This window comes from Eptatretus burgeri, chromosome 2, assembly GCF_056783735.1.
Source record: "Eptatretus burgeri isolate ZD-2024b chromosome 2, Ebu_testis_v1, whole genome shotgun sequence".
NCBI lineage: Eukaryota > Metazoa > Chordata > Myxini > Myxiniformes > Myxinidae > Eptatretus > Eptatretus burgeri.
Window position 1 is genome coordinate 51,528,251 of NC_140962.1, and position 18,631 is coordinate 51,546,881.

Here is an 18,631-nt window from a genome sequence, read left to right on the forward strand (position 1 = left end):
GACACCAGTATCTTTCCATAGACGCTTTCCCTAAGCGTCCTGGACCGCGCTGGTCATCCGACCACACCAGGTATTTAGAGGGCGCTTATCCTCATCTTTTTCACTCTTTCTTGGCTATCTAACGTTCCTCGGTGTGTGTGTGTGTGTGAGAGAGAGATGGCGCCTGTCCTAGATTAAGTAAGATTGTAGAATATAGTCAGGATAATCCTGCTGTCTGCTTTTGTAAGTTGTCTTGTGCCACACCCCAATAATTCATTGCTATGCCCTGCTGTACATAAAAAACCCATTCACTGTGCCATATACCTTTCCTTGCTTGGTTGTAAATAAATGCCCTGTATAGAAATGTTCCCAGCTCATTTTCGTGTTGTCTTTCATTGGTCCAGCATGGCCCGCGCCCTAGTTTAGCAGGGACGCTATTCCCCAACGATCTGTTTCCTAGCCGGTATGTGCTTGGCAGTTCCGCTCGGCTGCATCTGATCTGGTAAGGTGATCCAGTTTAAGCAAGTGCGTACTGAGGGCGTGTTCCCTGGTAATTAGATCATGTGACCTTTGAGTAAACAGTATTAGATGGAGGACCCATCTAACCCATGGAGTTAGAGAGGAGGGTGATGGGCTCTTGACAGAGGAGTCCGAAGTGAAGGCCCGATGGGCCGGTTACTTTGACAGGCTGTACCAGGCTGATCCACCAGCTGTTGAGTTGGATGTCAGGGGTGTAACTATCCCTATTGCTGACCCTGTCATCAACTGTGATCCACCTTCGTTTGTGGAAACACAGGCTGCGGTGAACTGGTTGAAATAGGGAAAAGCTCCTGGGATCTGTGGAATTGATGCTGAACTTCTCAAGACTGGTGGAAATGCTCATGTCGTTAAATGCAGTTCTGTGCTTTGCGTGGAACATCGGCATCATCCCAACTGACTGGAAGAGGGGCCTTGTTGTGCCTCTCTGGAAAGGGAAGGGTGATCGCCAGGATTGCAACAACTTCTGAGGGGTGATGCTGCTCTCCGTGCCAGGCAACGTATTTGCTCGGATAATTATTGATAGGGTTCGCCACCATCTGCTTGAGCACCAGAGCTGAGAGCAGTCAGGCTTTACACCAAAGAGGTCAATGATTGACCATATCCTTGCTCCTCAGATTTTCACCAACGCAGAAGAGAGTTTCTGCAGGGGCTGCTTGCAGTCTATGTTGATCTCTGTAAAGAGTTTGATTCAGTGAATCAGGATGCCCTCTGGAGGATTCTTGGTCTTTGTGGGGTGCCACCAAAACTGATCAATCTGATGTCTCAACTATACTCTGGAACAGAGTGCTGTGAGATGTGGTGACACCATCTCTGACTTATTTCCAGTGGAGTTCGTAAAGGGTGTGTATTGGCCCCCATACTTTGTGTATATATATATATATATATATATATATATATATATATATATATATATATATATATATATATATATATATATATATATATCTTCTTCTTCTTCTTCTTTCGGCTGCTCCCGTTAGGGGTCGCCACAGCGGATCATCCGTTATGATCCGCATAGTGATTTGGCACATGTTTTACGCCGGATGCCCTTCCTGACGCAACCCTGGTCACCTCTTACAACACAGGGATATGGTACACCTATTTTAACCGGGGTATACACCGGCCCAGTACACTGGTACTCATTTCACCGACCTCGGAAGGATGACAGGCTGAGTCAACCCCCTGGTGTATTAATTCAGTGGCCCAACGGGGCTTGAACTCAGGACCTTTTGGATCCCAAGCCGCTGCCCCAACCACTGCGCCAACGCCAGGCTATATATATATATATATATATATATATATATATATATATATATATATATATATATATACATATATATATATATACATATATATATATATATATATATATGTATATATACATACGAGGTGTGTTCAAAAAGTATCCGACCTTTGTTCATAAAAAATACTTGTATCCAGATTCAACAAACTTACACGAATCTCCTTCAAAGTAGTCCCCTTTGGGCTGCCACGCAATTCTCCCAACGGTTCTGCCACTGTCGGAAGCAGCGCTGGAACGCCTCTTTTGGGATGGCGCGCTGCTGGTCCGTTGCATTCCGCATGTCTTCTCTGGACTGAAATCTGGTCCCTTTCAGGGCCATTTTAAGCTTGGGGAAAAGCCAGAAGTCACACGGAGCCATGTCAGGAGAGTCCGGAGCCTGACGAAGCACAGGCGTGTTGTGTTTGGCCAGGAAACTCTGTATCAAATGTGAAGAATGGGCGGGTGCGTTATCGTGATGGAGCTGCCAATTGACCGCTGCCCACAGGTCCGGCCGTTTGCGTCGCACAGCGTCACGAAGGCGATGCAGTACCTCTTCATAGTACTCTTTGGTGATGGTTGTGCCGTGTGGTGTGTACTCGAGATGAACCACGCCACTGGAGTCAAAGAAGACAGTCAGCATGACTGACATTGCTGCGGACCTTCCTTGCTTTTTTTGGCCTCAGGGATGTTGGATGCTTCCATTGTGATGACTGGAACTTGGTTTCTGGGTCGTACCTATAAACCCAGGTCTCATTGCCAGTGATCACTGTGTTGAAGAAGTTGGGATCGCTGTTCAGTCTCCACCATGTCCTGTGCGATCTCCAAACGGAGTTGCTTCTGCTCGATCGTTAGCAGCTTTGGCACGAACATCGCTGAGATTCTCCTGAAGCCCAAATCCTCAGTCACAATGGAATGAACGGATCCAATGCTGACGCCCACCTCGTCTACAAGTTCTCTGATCGTGATTCGACGATCCTGTATCAGCAGGGTTCTCACTTGGTCAATGACGATCTCATATCGGGATGTTGAGGGCCTACCAGAACGTGCTTCACTTTCCATTGATGTGCGACCATCTTTGAAGCGGTTGTACCACTCTTTTATCTGTGTGGTGCCCATTGCTTCGTTCCCGAAGGCCTGTTGAATCTTGCGGATAGTTTCCACTTGGGAATCGCCAAGCTTTACACAAAATTTGATGCAGTAGCATTGCTCAAGTTTTTGCGCAATTTTGTCAAAAACGAAAATCCGACGGCGCTCACTTACACTTCCTCACTCATCGGCGGTCTATCGGCGACTGACAGCTTCTGCAGGCGGGAAAATATTCACGCATACGAAATAGGATTGCCTACATACGTGCACCAAACCACGCCTCCCTAGCTTCATTTGTTTACGCACGAAACATTAAGGTTGGATACTTTTTGAACACACCTCGTATATACATATATACTGAACAAAAATATAAACGCACCAACCTAAATATCTAAGTCAAGATTGCCATTATGGGAAAATGGTCAAACCGATGATATGTTTGAGCAATGGTTCCTTTGTTTTGCTCAAGACAGATGTTCCCATTGAAATTGACCACTCTGAGTGTGTGGACTCACACGTTGAGTAATCCTTCCCATGAGCACCATGGGGCTTGACAGAGTGATGGTCAGTGAGTGTGACCAGGACACAAACATTCCCGATAGCTTGCCCTATAAAAGGCCTCCCCAAAATGTGGAATGGTGCCAAATGTCAACATATCACAGATGTCACAAATCTTGAGGGAGCGCGCCATTGGCATGCTGAATGCTGGGACATCAGTACGGGCCGTTGCAGCACACTTCAATGTCCACCACTCCACCATTAGCCGCCTGAGAACGTGCCTCAGAGAGACTGGAAGCACCGTGAACCGCCCACATGCCCGGCGACCACGTGTGACCACCGCCGGTCAGGATCGTCACATGAGGCTGCAACATCTCCGGGATCGACTCCGACCGGCCACGAGGACTGCCGATGAGACTGTCGGGCTGCATAACAGGCGCATTTCAGCCCAGATGGTGCGTAACCGCTTGAGGGAGGCCAACCTCCGAGCCCGCCGACCTCACCGGGGACTCGACCTCACTGCAGTCCGGCGTCAGACCCGACTGAACTGGGCCAATGTTCACTTGCGCTGGACCCTCGCACGGTGGAAGAGAGTGCTGTTCACCGATGAGTCGCGGTTCCAGCTGTATCGGGCTGACGGCGGACTCCGCGTCTGGCGTCGGGCTGGGGAGCGCTACACTGACGCCAATGTCCTTCGTCGGGTGTCACACGGTGGTGCCAGTGTTATGGTGTGGGCAGGCATATGCCATGGAGAGCGCACTCGGCTTCATTTCATTGAAGGCAACTTGAACGGGCAGCGGTACAGGGACGAGATACTCAGACCCATCGTCGTGTCGTTTGTGCGCCTTCACCATGTGACGTTTCAGCATGACAATGCTCGCCCCCATGTTGCCAGGATCTGCATGGACTTCCTTGGTGAGGAGGACATTGATGTCCTCGACTGGCCTCCATATTCTCCCGACATGTCGCCCTTCGAGCACCTTTGGGACGTTCTTGATCGACGCGTACGACAACGTTACGCAGTCCCAGAGAACGTCCGCCAGCTCTGTGTGGCTCTCCAGGAGGAATGGGAAAACATCCCTCAGGCCACCATCGATAATCTGGTGATGTCCATGCGCCGGAGATGCACCGCTCTGCGCGACGCCAACGGTGGACACACCCGCTACTGACTGTGTGAACTCTGACAGTGACACCTCGGTTGTGTCGGCTGTTGTAGCGCAAAGACTGTTGCCAGAATTCTCAAGGAACTCTTTGAAATTTAATGCTCAATTGTCATGGATTCTATAACCAAATTGTTGTGAAGATTTAGTATTAATGAGTTCGAGGTAAAATAGTAACAATCGCTTGGTGCGTTTATATTTTTGTTCAGTATACATATTTTTACGGTGGTGGAAATTCACAGAACACCATTCAGGTTCCCCAGAGATCAGTTATTTCAATAAGTAAATGTTTCAGGTTAGGGATCCCCACCGATTTGTTAAGGGATAATTCATGTGCCGGGCTGTGAATCTTTGAGTTAGCAGTTATTCTTTTTCTATCTTTTATTTTAAACAAACATCTCCTCAACAACTCTACAGCCACACCACCACCACCACAACGCCAACAACTACGCCACCTCCACCACAACGCCAACAACTCAACAACCACGCCACCTCCACCACAACGCCAACAACTCAACAACCATGCCACCTCCACCACAATGCCAACAACTCAACAACCACGCCATCCCCACCACAGTGCAATCAACATCGCGACGCCATCACGCCCGCCTGAGCGACAGCGGCAAAATGCCGGCGATACGAACTTGCAGCGCGACAGGAAGAACCACATTCCAGCCTCCGTGTGCAGTCAGCCGTTTTGCGGCTGATTTCCATAAACGGATCAAAACGGGCTTTGCCTTGGAAAAAGCCAGCCAATCGGAACGTCCATGTGCAGACAGCCGTGAGATGGCTGATTTGCATAAACGGATCAAAACAACCTCTGCCTTGAAGGGAACTGGCCAATCAGAGGTGAAAGGGGCGGAGCCACCCTGGGGTGAAGGTTCAAAGGTGAAAGGGGGAAGGCGCCGATTTTGGTTGGCGAAGCCTACAGCGGCTTCTCCCCTGGGGCCTATAAAAAGGCGCGATGGGACGCCGACAGAAGCAGTTGGTGGTGAAGCTGGCGAGCGGAGGTGGTTGTTCGTCATTGTTCATGGGTCGTTCACCGGTGGAGCTTGGAGTCGTCAGAGCTAGCGGCAGCATCAGAGCGTGGGGGTCCGGGCAGACGGCCCTGATACGGTCGGCGACACTGAGGAGTGAACGGGGTCTAAAGGAGCATCAACTCTGAAAGAGCAAGAGACCCGTTCGCTCCTCCGAAGCGTCACCGGTCAGGCTCGCTAGAAAGGGGCCGCGACGAAGCCGGGCCACCAAGGCCGTTCAAGCATCCATTCAAGCTGCTCATCAAGCCGCCCATGCGACTGGCGCGTTCGCGACGCACCAGACCGAACAGAGACACCAAGGGTTGCCGATCCGAAGACCATCGAGTCGCCACCAGGGGTGGCCAGGTAACCTGCCCAGCCTCTTGGAGCCCCTCGTTCACCCAGGCCTCCGAGTTTGAAATAAAGGCTCGTAAGCCCTATTCTTTTCCTTGGTTTTGGATGAAAGTCTGTTGCGCCTTGTCTTCCGAAGTAGAACTGAATAAGTGCATGATTGTGTCCATGATTGAATAGGCATCGGCTGTAGGCTTTGCTTGTGTCGTCTCCCCTATCTCCATTCATTGACTGCATGCCTACTGGAAATAAATGCCCCATTGTTTGAATGTCAACCTGCTCGTTTGTGTCATTTTCCCTGCATTGACTGCCACGGCACGTATTGGGAATTAACTGGCTTTTAAAGCAGATAAAAGTAAATCTGGTCCGATGGGACTTGGCGATATCAAACCGTTCGGCATTGTGTATATATATATATATATATATATATATATATATATATATATATATATATATATATATATATATATATATATATATATATATGATTGTGTGTGCATACACACACACACACACACACACACACACACACACACACACACACACACACACACACACACACACACACACCTTCCTAAAATAGAGTTGCACCCCCTTTTGCCATCAGAACAGCCTCAATTTGTCAGGGCATAGACTCCACAGGGACGTTGGCCCATGTTGACTCCAATGCTTCTCACAGTTGTGTCAAGTTGGCTGGTAGTGAGTGGATCTCTACTCCAAATAACTTGTTCTATCTCATCCCACAGATGCTCAATTGGATTGAGATCTGGTGACTGGGTAGGCAACTGCAGTAAGCTGAATTCTCTATCATTTTTGTGGAACCATTCCTGGACAATCCTCGCCTTGTGGCATGCGGCATTCATTATCCTGTTGAAGAAATCCATTTGCAGATGGTTACACTGCTGCCATGATGCATCTGAAGGGATGCACCTGATTGGAAATGATGTTCAGCTATCCTGTGGCATTCAAACGTCCCAGGCAAAAATGCTCCAGTTAGAACTACAGTATGAGAGTAGTACTCTCATATCTGTGACCTGCTACAGGTACCATGTAAACCTGTACTAACCTGTTCCATGGTCGGGTTGTCGGCGACTAAACCGTCTCCCCCACCAGGTTTTCTGGTGAGGGGGGTGTTTGGATATGGACACCCAGCAGGATTAAAAACAAAACCTGTCAAAGGGCGGAGGAGCTCCTTGTGAGCCAACGGCCATCCATATCTAGTGCCCAACTGTGTCTGCGGACGTCCTCCTGCAGTTGGGTTACTTCTTATTAGGAGGTTGGTGGCAGGATTTGCACTCCGGCCACCGTAAAACCCTTCATTCCGCAAAACGCAAAAATGCAAAAACGCAAAAAAATCTGAAAACCCACTCCGTGGGAGTATCTCCTGCGCAGCTTCCCTTCGCAGGGCAGCTCACCGGATGACGGGATTGGGGCAAAGCCTTCGGGACCCCCAATCTTTGATGATAGGAGGGAAACCACGGGGTAACATCCCTGGGTCAGATTGCGGGAGAGTGTGTCGGAGTGGTGCTGAGGTGTCGTCCACCAGACGGCGGTCTCCTTGGGTTAACCTGAGGCGGTCCCTTCGGGTGGGTGCCTGGAATGTCCTATTCCTAAGAGAGGATGATCACCTGTCTCTGTTATCATCTGAGCTCAAGCGTTTGGACATCGGGATTGCAGCTCTCTCTGAGGTTCGGAGACCGGATTGTGGCGAGATAATGGTGGGTGGTTACACCTACTATTGGTCTGGTCGCTCTGATGGTTACCATACCCAAGGAGTTGCTGTAGCTGTGTCCAATAAGCTGACCCCAATGATAATTGAGGTAACACCGGTCAACGAGCGTATTATGAGATTAAGGATTCGTCACTCTTTAGGTGTCATTTCCCTGGTCTCTGTTTATGCTCAGACTGAGGCGAGTGATCTCACCGTGAAGGATGCATTCTACGCCACACTCGAGTCTGTGGTTGATCAGTGCCCCAGACGAGATACACTTCTAGTCTTGGGGGATTTCAATGCATCTACTGGAACTGATAGGGATGGTTATGAGGTGTGTGTTGGTCCCCATGGGTCAGGAACTATGAACCAGAATAGCACTAAGTTCCTTGACTTTGCAAGAAGTCATGGACTTAGGGTGGCTGGTTCATGGTTTCAGCGCCCACAAGCTCATCGCTGGACTTGGTATTCCAACGCTGGCGGTGTGGCAAAGGAGATTGACCATGTCCTCATTGACGGTCGTTGGAGGATGATCCAGAACTGCAGGGTCTACCGGAGTGCTCAGTTCCTCAATACTGACCACAGGCTTGTTGTAGCAACTCTAAAGCTGCACCTTAAATCCTGGAGAATGGTACCATCCCAGCCTAGGCTGGATGTTGCCAAGCTCAGGGATGAGAGAGTAGCTGAGGAGTTTGCGAACAGGCTGAGTGGACACTTGGGGGGTCTGGGTGCTTTGGGGAATCCTGAAGAGTTGTGGAGCGCCTTCAAGACCACCGTCCTTGATGTTGCTGGTGGTTGCCTTGGAGTTCACCGCAGGGCAAAGAAGAATTTTGTCTCTCAAGGGACACTGGATACCATTGACCAGAGTCGCAGGGCCAGGCTGAATGGCAGAGCTGAGCTGTTCAGGGAGCTGAGGCGTAAAACTGTACGTGCACTGAGGGTGGACAAGGAGGCCTATGTGCGAGGAATCTGTGAGGGGGTAGAGCATCACCTGTGGACAGGTGATTCTCGTCCCGCTTACAGGGGAATTCGCGCATTACGTTCATCCAAGCCCATCCCTCGGAGCACTGCAGTTCGAGCAGAGAGTGGTAGGCTCTTGACAGAGGAGTCTGAAGTGAAGGCCCGCTGGGCCGGTTACTTTGAACGGTTGAACCAGGCTGATCCCCCAGCTGTCGAGTTGGACGTCAAGGGTGTTACAATCCCTGTTGCTGACCCTCGAATCAACTGTGATCCACCTTCGCTTGTGGAAACACGGGCTGCGGTGAACCAGTTGAAACGGGGCAAAGCTCCAGGGATCTGTGGCATCCATGCTGAACTTCTCAATGCTGGTGGAAATGCTGCACTCATGTCGTTGCATGCAGTTTTGTGCTGTGCCTGGAACACAGGCATCATCCCAACTGACTGGAAGAGGGGCCTTTTTGTCCCTCTCTGGAAAGGGAAGGGTGATCGCCAAGACTGCAACAACTACCGAGGGGTGACGCTGCTCTCAGTGCCGGGCAAGGTCTTTGCTCGGATAATTCTTGATAGGGTTAGCCACCATCTGCTTGAGCACCAGCGTCCAGAGCAGTCAGGCTTTACACCAAAGAGGTCAACGATTGACCGTATCCTTGCACTTCGTGTCCTCACCGAACGCAGACGAGAGTTTCGGCAGGGGCTGCTTGCAGCCTATGTTGACCTCTGTAAAGCGTTCGATTCAGTGAATCGGGATGTCCTCTGGAGGATTCTTGGTCTTCGTGGGGTGCCACCAAAACTGATCGATCTGATGTCTGAACTCTACTCTGGTACTGTGAGTGCTGTGAAGTGTGGTGGTACCATCTCTGACTTATTTCCAGTTGTTACTGGAGTTCGTCAGGGATGTGTACTTGCCCCCACACTTTTCAGCACTTGTATGGACTGGATTTTAGGGAGGATGTCGGAGAGATCAAGTTGCGGTGCATCGTTTGGCAATGTCAAGATCTCGGACCTTGATTTTGCAGATGATGCAGTCATCTTTGCGGAGACTTTAGACATCCTCTTGGGGGCCCTCGAGGTGCTGAATGAGGAGTCGGAGCCGTTGGGATTACGGGTTTCTTGGGTCAAAACTAAGATCCAGGCTTTCGGTGACATCTTGGATGCTGCTGTCCTGTCTGTGTCTGTTTGTGGCGAGGATGTTGAGGTCGTGGAGAAATTCACTTACCTTGGCAGTGATATTCATGTCTCTGCTGGCTGCGATTCAGAGGTCAATAGACGTCTGGGTCGGGCCTGGGGAGTCATGGATTCACTGGATCATGGGGTGTGGCGCTGCCGGTACCTGTGCGGGAGGACGAAAGTCCGAGTCTTCAGGTCCTTGGTACTTCCAGTCTTGCTCTATGGGTGCGAGACTTGGACTCTGACCAAGGATCTGAGACGGAGACTTAATTCCTTTGGTACCAGGTCTCTTCGGAGAATTCTTGGCTATCGCTGGTCGGATTTTGTGTCCAACGAGCGGTTGCTGAGAGAGACTCGGATGAGATTTGTTACCTGCATAGTCCGTGAGCGTCAGTTGCGGCTGTATGGACATGTGGCTCGTTTTCCTGACGCTGATCCTGCTCACCAGATTCTCTCAGCGAGGGAGTCTCATGAGTGGAGGAGGCCAGTGGGCCGACCACGTGCCTCATGGTTGCAGCAGGTTGACCATCATCTCAAGGAGATGGGGATGGGCCTGGCATCTGCCTGGGGGATGGCCAGACGGAGGCCCCTGGAGTACCGGCAGAAAGTGGACGCAGCGATGCGCTGTTCTGGCACATGCTCCCATACCTGACCTGACCTGACTCTCATATACTGTAGTTTGAAGCAGGTCCTACTACATTAGTCTGCAGAGAATTACTACAGGAAAGGAATGCTATTTTTGCATGGGGTATATTTGCTCTACTTTTATCAACGAACTCAATGTGTGCCATGAAAACACACCCCACACCATCACACCACCACCAGCCTGCAATGTTGAACATGGCATGATGGATGCATGTACTCATGTGGTTTTCTCCATGCCATAGTCCTCCCATCAGCATGAAACTGCAGGAACTGGGATTCATCAGACCAAACAATGTTTTTCCAATTCTCCATTGTCCAGTGTTTTCGTTCCTTAGCCCAATGCAACTGCAGGTTCTTGTTTTTTGCTGAAAGAGGTGCAACTCTGTACGGTCGCCAGCTGCCATACCACATTTGTGTTGAGGTACGACGAGTTGTGCATTATTTTATGGGTCTTTCAGCACCAACGTCGCACTGGACTCTCAGTTGCCTAACTGTAGCCCGTCTGTTGCTCTGCACAATTTGTGTCAGCCTCCTTTGGCCTCTTTCATCAATGAGCCATTTTCAACCACTGGCCTTCTGTTAGCTGGATGTCCTTAGGGTGGTGGACCATTTTCAATATACATGGGAAACTGATGAGCGTGAAAAACTCAGCAGCGTTGCAGTTCTTGATACACTCAAACAGGTGTACCTGGCACCTCCTACAATATCCCGTTCAAAGGCACTTAAAACTTTTGTCTTGCCCATTCACCCTCTGAATGGCACACATACACAATCCATGTCTCAATCATCTCAAGGCTTAAAAATCCTTCTTTACCCCCTTTCCTCCTCTTCATCTACACGGTTGAAGTGGATTTAACAGGTGCAATCAATAACGGATCACAACTTTCCATAAAATAGACCTGATCAGTCTATTTTATGGAAAGAGCAGGTGTTAGTCATGTTTTGTACACTGAGTGTATAAATGATATATATATATATATATATATATATATATATATATATATATATATATATATATATATATATATATATATATATATATATATATATATATATATATATAAGGGATGTGGACTTGGAGTTGGGAGGGGGAAGGGATGCAGAATTGGGGTTTGGAGAAGAGGGTATGGGGAGGGGTGTGCACTTTGAATTGGCACAGAGATGTGGAACTAGAGTTGGGAGTGGGGGAGGGTTGCATATTTGGAGTTGGGAGGGAAGGGTAGGGATGTGGACTTGAGGTTGGAGGGTGGGGGGAGTTGAGGACTTCAAGAAGAAAGGGGTTGAGGACTCAGTCCCATTTTACATTATGTGGAACTGCCAAGGGTCCCTACCCTGTCAAACTCCAAAAATATTCCACACTTTATTGGAAACATTCTCTGACAACAGACCAGTGGAACCGGGTTTTCTGCATATATGTGTGTATGTATATATATACATTACGGTAATATATATATATATATATATATATATATATATATATATATATATATATATATATATATATATATATATATATATATATATATATATATATATATATATATATATATATATATATATATATATATATATATATGAGGGATGTGGACTTGGAGTTGGGAGCGGGAAGGGATGCAGAATTGGGGTTTGGAGAAGAGGGTATGGGGAGGGGTGTGCACTTTGAATTGGCACAGAGATGTGGAACTAGAGTTGGGAGTGGGGGAGGGTTGCATATTTGGAGTTGGGAGGGAAGGGTAGGGTATATTATATATATATATATATATATATATATATAATTGATGGACATAAGACGCCAGTGCAGTGCACTCTTGAAGTCGTGGAGTGGGATTGTACTGATTGAAGGAGGAAATTCTATGTGTGGGTGAAAAGGGGAACAAAAGAGTAGAGGTGAGCACTAATCCTAGATTTTGGAAGGTGAACAAGGATAAGTCACTGGACAAAAAAAACATTGTTGCTGCAAGGGTTGATTATTAAGTTTTGTTGCCAACAGCAGCAAAAACGTAAAAATGCCGAGCAATTCATTGCATAATAAAATTTCAGCAACTTTGCCTGGCAACAATCCAATGCACCATTTGAATAAAAGTCATCTTTTTTTCTCCATACTAAAAGGATTCTTTTGAAGATTACAGCCGAGTGTGAAAGCTATTTCTCAAGTGTGTCGTGAGTGATGCTGTAGCAACATATGGAAGCGTGGTTTACACATACAGAAAGCACAAAATGACAGCAAATGATTCACAGGAACATTGCAAAACTTTTATTTGTACTGTAAATTTGTCATTCACATATTAAATGTACATAACTGTGTTACGACCAAGAGTGAATGTGATTCATCTCACCATACTCACTTAATTCTGGAATTTGTGATGTTATCAAAGTCTATAGCTTTACATGCACAAAATGTGAACATTTTTCATTCATCAAAACATGCAACTTTGCCTTTAATAGCCAGAAATCTGATAAATTTAATGGTGAATTAGAACTAACTTGAATTCAAAAGTTATAATATTTACCTAAAGTGGATGATAGAAATGTTATGGGATAAAACAACTTGTTCAATAATGATAGCAAAAAAAAGTTTCATACAAGAATTTAACAATTGTATGTATGTCTGTATGTATGAACCTTATGGAATTGAAAACAGCTTGGGTGTCTACCACATTTTGTATTTGTGTTTGTAGTACCCAGGGTAAGCTAAGTCACGGGCACAAAATAAATCTCCCCCTCTTCCACTTCCCCAAGTGAAGGTGGGGAGAAGACTAGCAATTTTTGCCTGGGCACATGCCACAGTGCAAGTGATTTACCGACCCTTGCCAGAGTAACGGGATATTACTAGTGACAGACACAAAATAAATTTTCCCCAACAACCCATCTTCCTTCCGCATCCTGCCCCCAAACCAGATGTTTCTGGTAAAAGGTGTTTGTAGTAAAACAATGAATAATTTAACATGCTTATAACAGGGTGTTACAGATGAAATAGGATGATTTCATGAATCATTAACGAACTATTCATGACAAACATAAAAATGGTACCAATATAGAGAGAAAAGTCAAAAGGATCGTTTCGTCTTGGATTTTTTGTTCATAGGTGGCACATTTTGATGGAAAACATGGCAGTTAGCAGGTTGATTGTACAGTGGAAAACCAAGATCTCAACTTGAGTGGTTGAGATCGAGACAAAATCAATTATGAAAATACAGAAGTCCAGCAAAGCAAGGAGTTCAATACCCTTGGGCCCCAAAGTGCAAGTCCATTCACAGTCTTGTTCAGTAATTTCAGAATACAAGCAAAGTATGTGGCCTCACCAAATCAAGTAACCTGTGCAGGATGTTCACCGGAGGATGACTGATCAGGTCAGATCATGTACCATGCTCTATAAAGTGCGTCAGTTCTGTCGAAGCAGTTTCTTGGGCTTGGGCGACAATCCTGGACTGGTTACCACTCCGACACAGGAAGTCAGGGCAGGAATTTGTAATTTGGCCAGGGTGTCGGTGATAACTCACCAACATTTCCTGAAGGATACCGTAGTATCTTTAACGTCCACCGACGTTCAGTGTAAATGTCAAACCGAAGGAAGGTACACACATTGATGAATCACCCTGCCAGTGAAACACTGGGATGACAGTTTATAGCCGGGTTGAGATTCGAAACCTGGCTAGACATCTTAGAGGGTGTGTGTGGGTGCTTCCAGGGATATTCTGCCAGCCCATGTTTGAGAAGCATTCAAAAAGTTAATGTACAAAATGCTCACAATAGTCTAAGAAACGCCAACTATGTTTTTGTTTTCAATTTATAAGTATGTATAATGAGTAAGGAAATATATATTTTTTCTAATTATAGATTCTGAAATTTGGAGCAATGAAAAACTTGGCATTTCTCTAACACTAACTAATGTGTCCCGTTTGAGGAACTTTTTAAATCCCACACGTAGTTGAGGCAATGACAAAAATGGTACTTTTCTACATAATAAATTTTCACAATAACATCTTCCTAAAAAAACAAAAAAAACAAATTTGTCCCTCAAATGGAAAACTAAAATGTCAAGAGTTGCATAATTCAAACACAATCCAAGTCTGATGGTAGCACTTGATTTTGGCTCACCTTTGCAGTGACGAGCAAGAAAGAGCCTTTCCAGTGGCACACATCATCTTCCCTGCAGTACTGGTATCCTTGGACCCATGATTCTTGAGAAACCGGCCAATTTCATTCTCTTCCTCAGACAGCACTGATTGCAAGCAGCACGTACAAAACAATCACACTTACAACTTTTGCCAACATATTTCAGTTTTATGTTATACTGTTGCGAATCTGGAAGCCATTTGCACACAGACAGACACAGTCCCTAAGCTTAGTTATTTCGATAAGTATATGTTTATCGTTAGAATCCATCCCCTGTGTCTAATGGGAATTTCGTGTGTGTGCTGTGAGAAATTTTATAATCAGGATTTATACATCTATTACAACAACAACAACAACAACAACGGCGGCACCGTCCCTCACTCAACCCGGTCGCCATTGCCCACGTGTTTTTGGCTGAAGGCGTGGGCGGAGCCTCCATCGCCTCAGATCGAGGCTCCGCTCTGAGGAAGGGCATGGAGCGTTTCCTCCAGCCAAAGAACATCGCACGTGCACCCCAGCAAATGGGAGGCCAGCGTGCCGAAAGCTACTACGGAGCCTCTTCGGGGGGCGGGCCTCCGAGACGCCTCGACACACCCCCCGAGATGCCTCATCCAATCAGGAGGCTGACCACCTCAGGGGCGGCCTCGCCAAGCCAGATGGGATGTTCAATCCAATCCGGAGGTGAGTACCTCAGAGCGTTTCCCTCGACCCGCGGGGGAGGGGAAGGACAAGAGGAGGTGGCGAGCCATCGAGAAAGGATGGTTCACCCCGTCGTCGAGAAAGAGGAGAAAGAGAGGAAGCCTCGTCTTGCCTGCTGGCGTCTTGTCTGGTCCGTTCCCGTGCTCACTGGCGTCATTCCTGGTCCCTGGTGCTTGGTGCTGCGTATTTGAGTCCCACCACCGGACAAGCTCGACCAGACCGCACGAGGTGGACAGGTACAAATAAAGGCCGCGGCCACCATTTCTTTGGGTGTGTGTGTGTGTGTGTGTGTGTGTGTGTGTGTGTGTGTGTGTGTGTGTGTGTGTGTGTGTGTGTGTGTGTGTGTGTGTGTGTGTGTCCGTGGGCCCCGTCTTCAAGTAAGATTGATTAAGTGTTTTTCATTGTACATTGTTTGCATTCTTTTATTCGGATAACTCTGCTCTTTGTGTGCTCCCCTCCCCGATTATTGTTTATAAATAAACCCCCGTGTTAAATGTTCCAGTTCGTTGTTTGTGTTTTCTTTCATTGGCCTCGCATGGTTCGGGTTTGAGAAAAGGTAAGGCCGTTGGTGCCGTAAATTGTCATTGGGACCGGCACGGCTCTGGTAACTCCGCTAGGTTACACCGGATCCGAGTCAGGACCTGCGACTCGGTTCGGACAGAGGCGGCCGAGGGTGTGACTTCCCCGGTAATTTGACGACGTGGGTACTTAGGTATTTTGAAATTTGGCTATTGACCCTACCCCACACCCTCAGAGAATTGGCGATCAGGGTCCTTTAAGTGGCCCATCGACTCCGGAGTTATCCGGGGTGACGACCTTTTAATTTCGGGTGTTCGGTGGGAGACGGCTCTACTGCTCCACCTTGTGGTCGTTTATCGCCACCGAATCCCGGCCCACAACAATACTAGCATTGAAAGCATCCCTTCGCGAATGGTAGTTGAACAATACAACTTATATATGTTATTGACTGTCAATATTGCAATTTATTTTTATTCCAAAAACATTTTGGTTATTGCTAACAACCTAGCGTTACATTTAGTAATACACACACTTATTCATCAAAAAACAATATTATGAATTTGTTTTATGTTCCCAGGAATCAAACGTGATGTCGTTTTCTTTTTCCAGTTGCAAAATTCAATTCCCATTGAGTCGTGAATAATACCGAGGCCGAGCCAAGTCGTAAAGGCCGAGCCAAGTGCTAGACGTAAAGCCATAATGATGTCTCAGATGTAACACCATCTTACTACACCGCCATCTTACTAAGTCCATCATCCTGATGCTTCACGTCTGGCATTTAGTACATCGCCTGCATACGTCAGATATATGGGTTATGGAGTTTAACTGCCATCAGTGAAGCGATGGGATGGGTTGAGTGGATGAAGTGTATGTCCATGGAGGCCTAGCCTAGCGGAAGACATAATGCTGCAATGATGTCCCAGCGAACAAACAAAGCGTAACAGACAGAGGAACAAAATGATAGAAATCCGTTTCCTTTAATATATAGATTAAAGCCCACAAAAGTGCTTGCATAAATTAAGAGAAGAAATGCCAAAATACAAAAAAAAAAAGCAAACACATGATATAAATTTTTAAAATATATAATTAAAGATTAAAATGAAAGGTTGGGTTTAGAATGGGTTTATGATTTGGGGTTGCAACATGAATTTGTATACAAGGGCCTTTTTCAGAGTTACATTATGTGTGAGGTAATGACTTTCAAAAAGAACAAGTGAAATCCTTCAATACAGCGCGTGTGGTGAAGCAAATGAGAACACTAATGTTAAAATATGCAATTTATGCTTTTTCAGTTGACAAACAATTAAAAAGCGTACTTAATATTTGAAATGTAAAAATCTTGTTATTATTGTGATAAGCACCTTTATATATAACAGAAGGAATGAAATTGTTCGATACAGCGTGGCAGGAGGCCGCAAAAGAATGATGGCAAAAGAAGAACTTAGCTTTCAGCGTTCGGCAATCGGCGCAAAATGCGATGGTGGGCGGAAATGACGCCTTTCGGCGCGAAATGCGATGGTGGGCGGAAATGACATCTTTCGGTCATTCGTACATGAGAGGGGCGCGTTTCTTGCTTTTTTCCGTCAAGCAATAAATTCAATGGTTTTCATATATATAACACGTTAGTTTCACAAATTTCCATTGAAATACTCGGGTATTTCCATCAATTGTCACCATTTCGGTCTAGGTTACGCACTGCATCTACCGGACGGCCGTCATTGGCAGTCACAGGCACGTGGGGGAGGAGGGGGGGGGGAACCGGGACACCGGAGACATGGTAGACGTGGTAGACACTGGGGATATTTCAAACTCGGTGCAATTGTATACAGCGCACGCGCTGTAATAAGCCATTGTGTATTGGTACCCGAGCAAATTGTGATGCCCGTGAAGCCATCCTGATAGCTACTGCCCTTGTAGAACCGCAATTGTTATAACTGTCACAGGACAGCGAGACATCTTTCATAAACAAAGTCAAGGCCTGTGGAATAGCGAGAATACAGAATTACCAGAACACAACAGCACAAAAATAACATAGTGGAAAAGGGGATGGGGGAGGACACCAGCAGCAGATAGAGGGACACAACAGAGAGACACTTGGAAAAAAGAATGGGTGAATGAAAGCAAGGGGAGGGGGATGGGACACGGGGTGAACAAGCTGGATACATGATGAGACACGGCAAGGAAAGGGAGGGAAAACTGAGGATGAAACAGAAAAGGAACATACCAACTGATATCTCACGAAGAAAAGAGGTGACGGGGGGGGGGTGGGGTGGTGGTGGTGGAAATCACAATAACCTGGAAATAAGGAGTGCTTCGTATGGGTTTATTTTGGGTAGAAGAGATTATGAGTATGGATGGGGGTGACAATCTTGGACTTGAGGTAGTGGTGAACAGCTGTCTTGAATCACTGGAGGGAAGAATGGGACTGAACAGACTGGGGAAGATGGTTCTATCTCGGTGAGAGAAAAGAGGAACAAATGAGTGTCGGTGAGCAGTGAGCATGGATTTTGGGAGTTTAACAAGTACAGGGTTACTGGCAGACCATGTGCATCATGCAGAAACCTGGGAGGGGTCGAGCCAACAGAGGGTAGATGGTGCAAGACCAAAAAATGAGTTGGTCGAATACAGAGGCCACCAAAAATGTAATTGTAAAACAAAAAGGATGAGAGGGGAGAAAACATGATAACATGGAGAAGAAGGGGTGGGCTTGCGGAGGGTTAATGATGGTTAAACAAATATCAAGAGTATGGGTTGGGAAGGATGTAAGGTGATGGTGAATATTAAAGCCCTGGAGGGAAGAATGAGATTGAACAGATTGAGGAAGTTGGTTCCACAGGTGACAGAAAGGAGAAACAAATGGGTCAAGGCAAGTAATGAGCCTGGATTTTGAGCGTTTCACCAA

At 46.8% G+C, this 18,631-nt stretch overlaps 1 protein-coding gene across 8 annotated transcripts in view; it reads right to left on the bottom strand.

The window, feature by feature from the left end:
• LOC147032039 (islet cell autoantigen 1-like) overlaps positions 1-18,631 on the bottom strand; it is a 146,479-nt gene that overhangs the window by 62,235 nt on the left and 65,613 nt on the right. For all 8 annotated transcript variants that reach the window (XM_085869321.1, XM_085869319.1, XM_085869314.1 and 5 more), the window contains one exon: positions 14,494-14,617. In XM_085869321.1, coding sequence (XP_085725447.1) covers positions 14,494-14,617 — 124 coding nt within the window. The remainder of the gene's footprint in view (positions 1-14,493; positions 14,618-18,631) is intronic.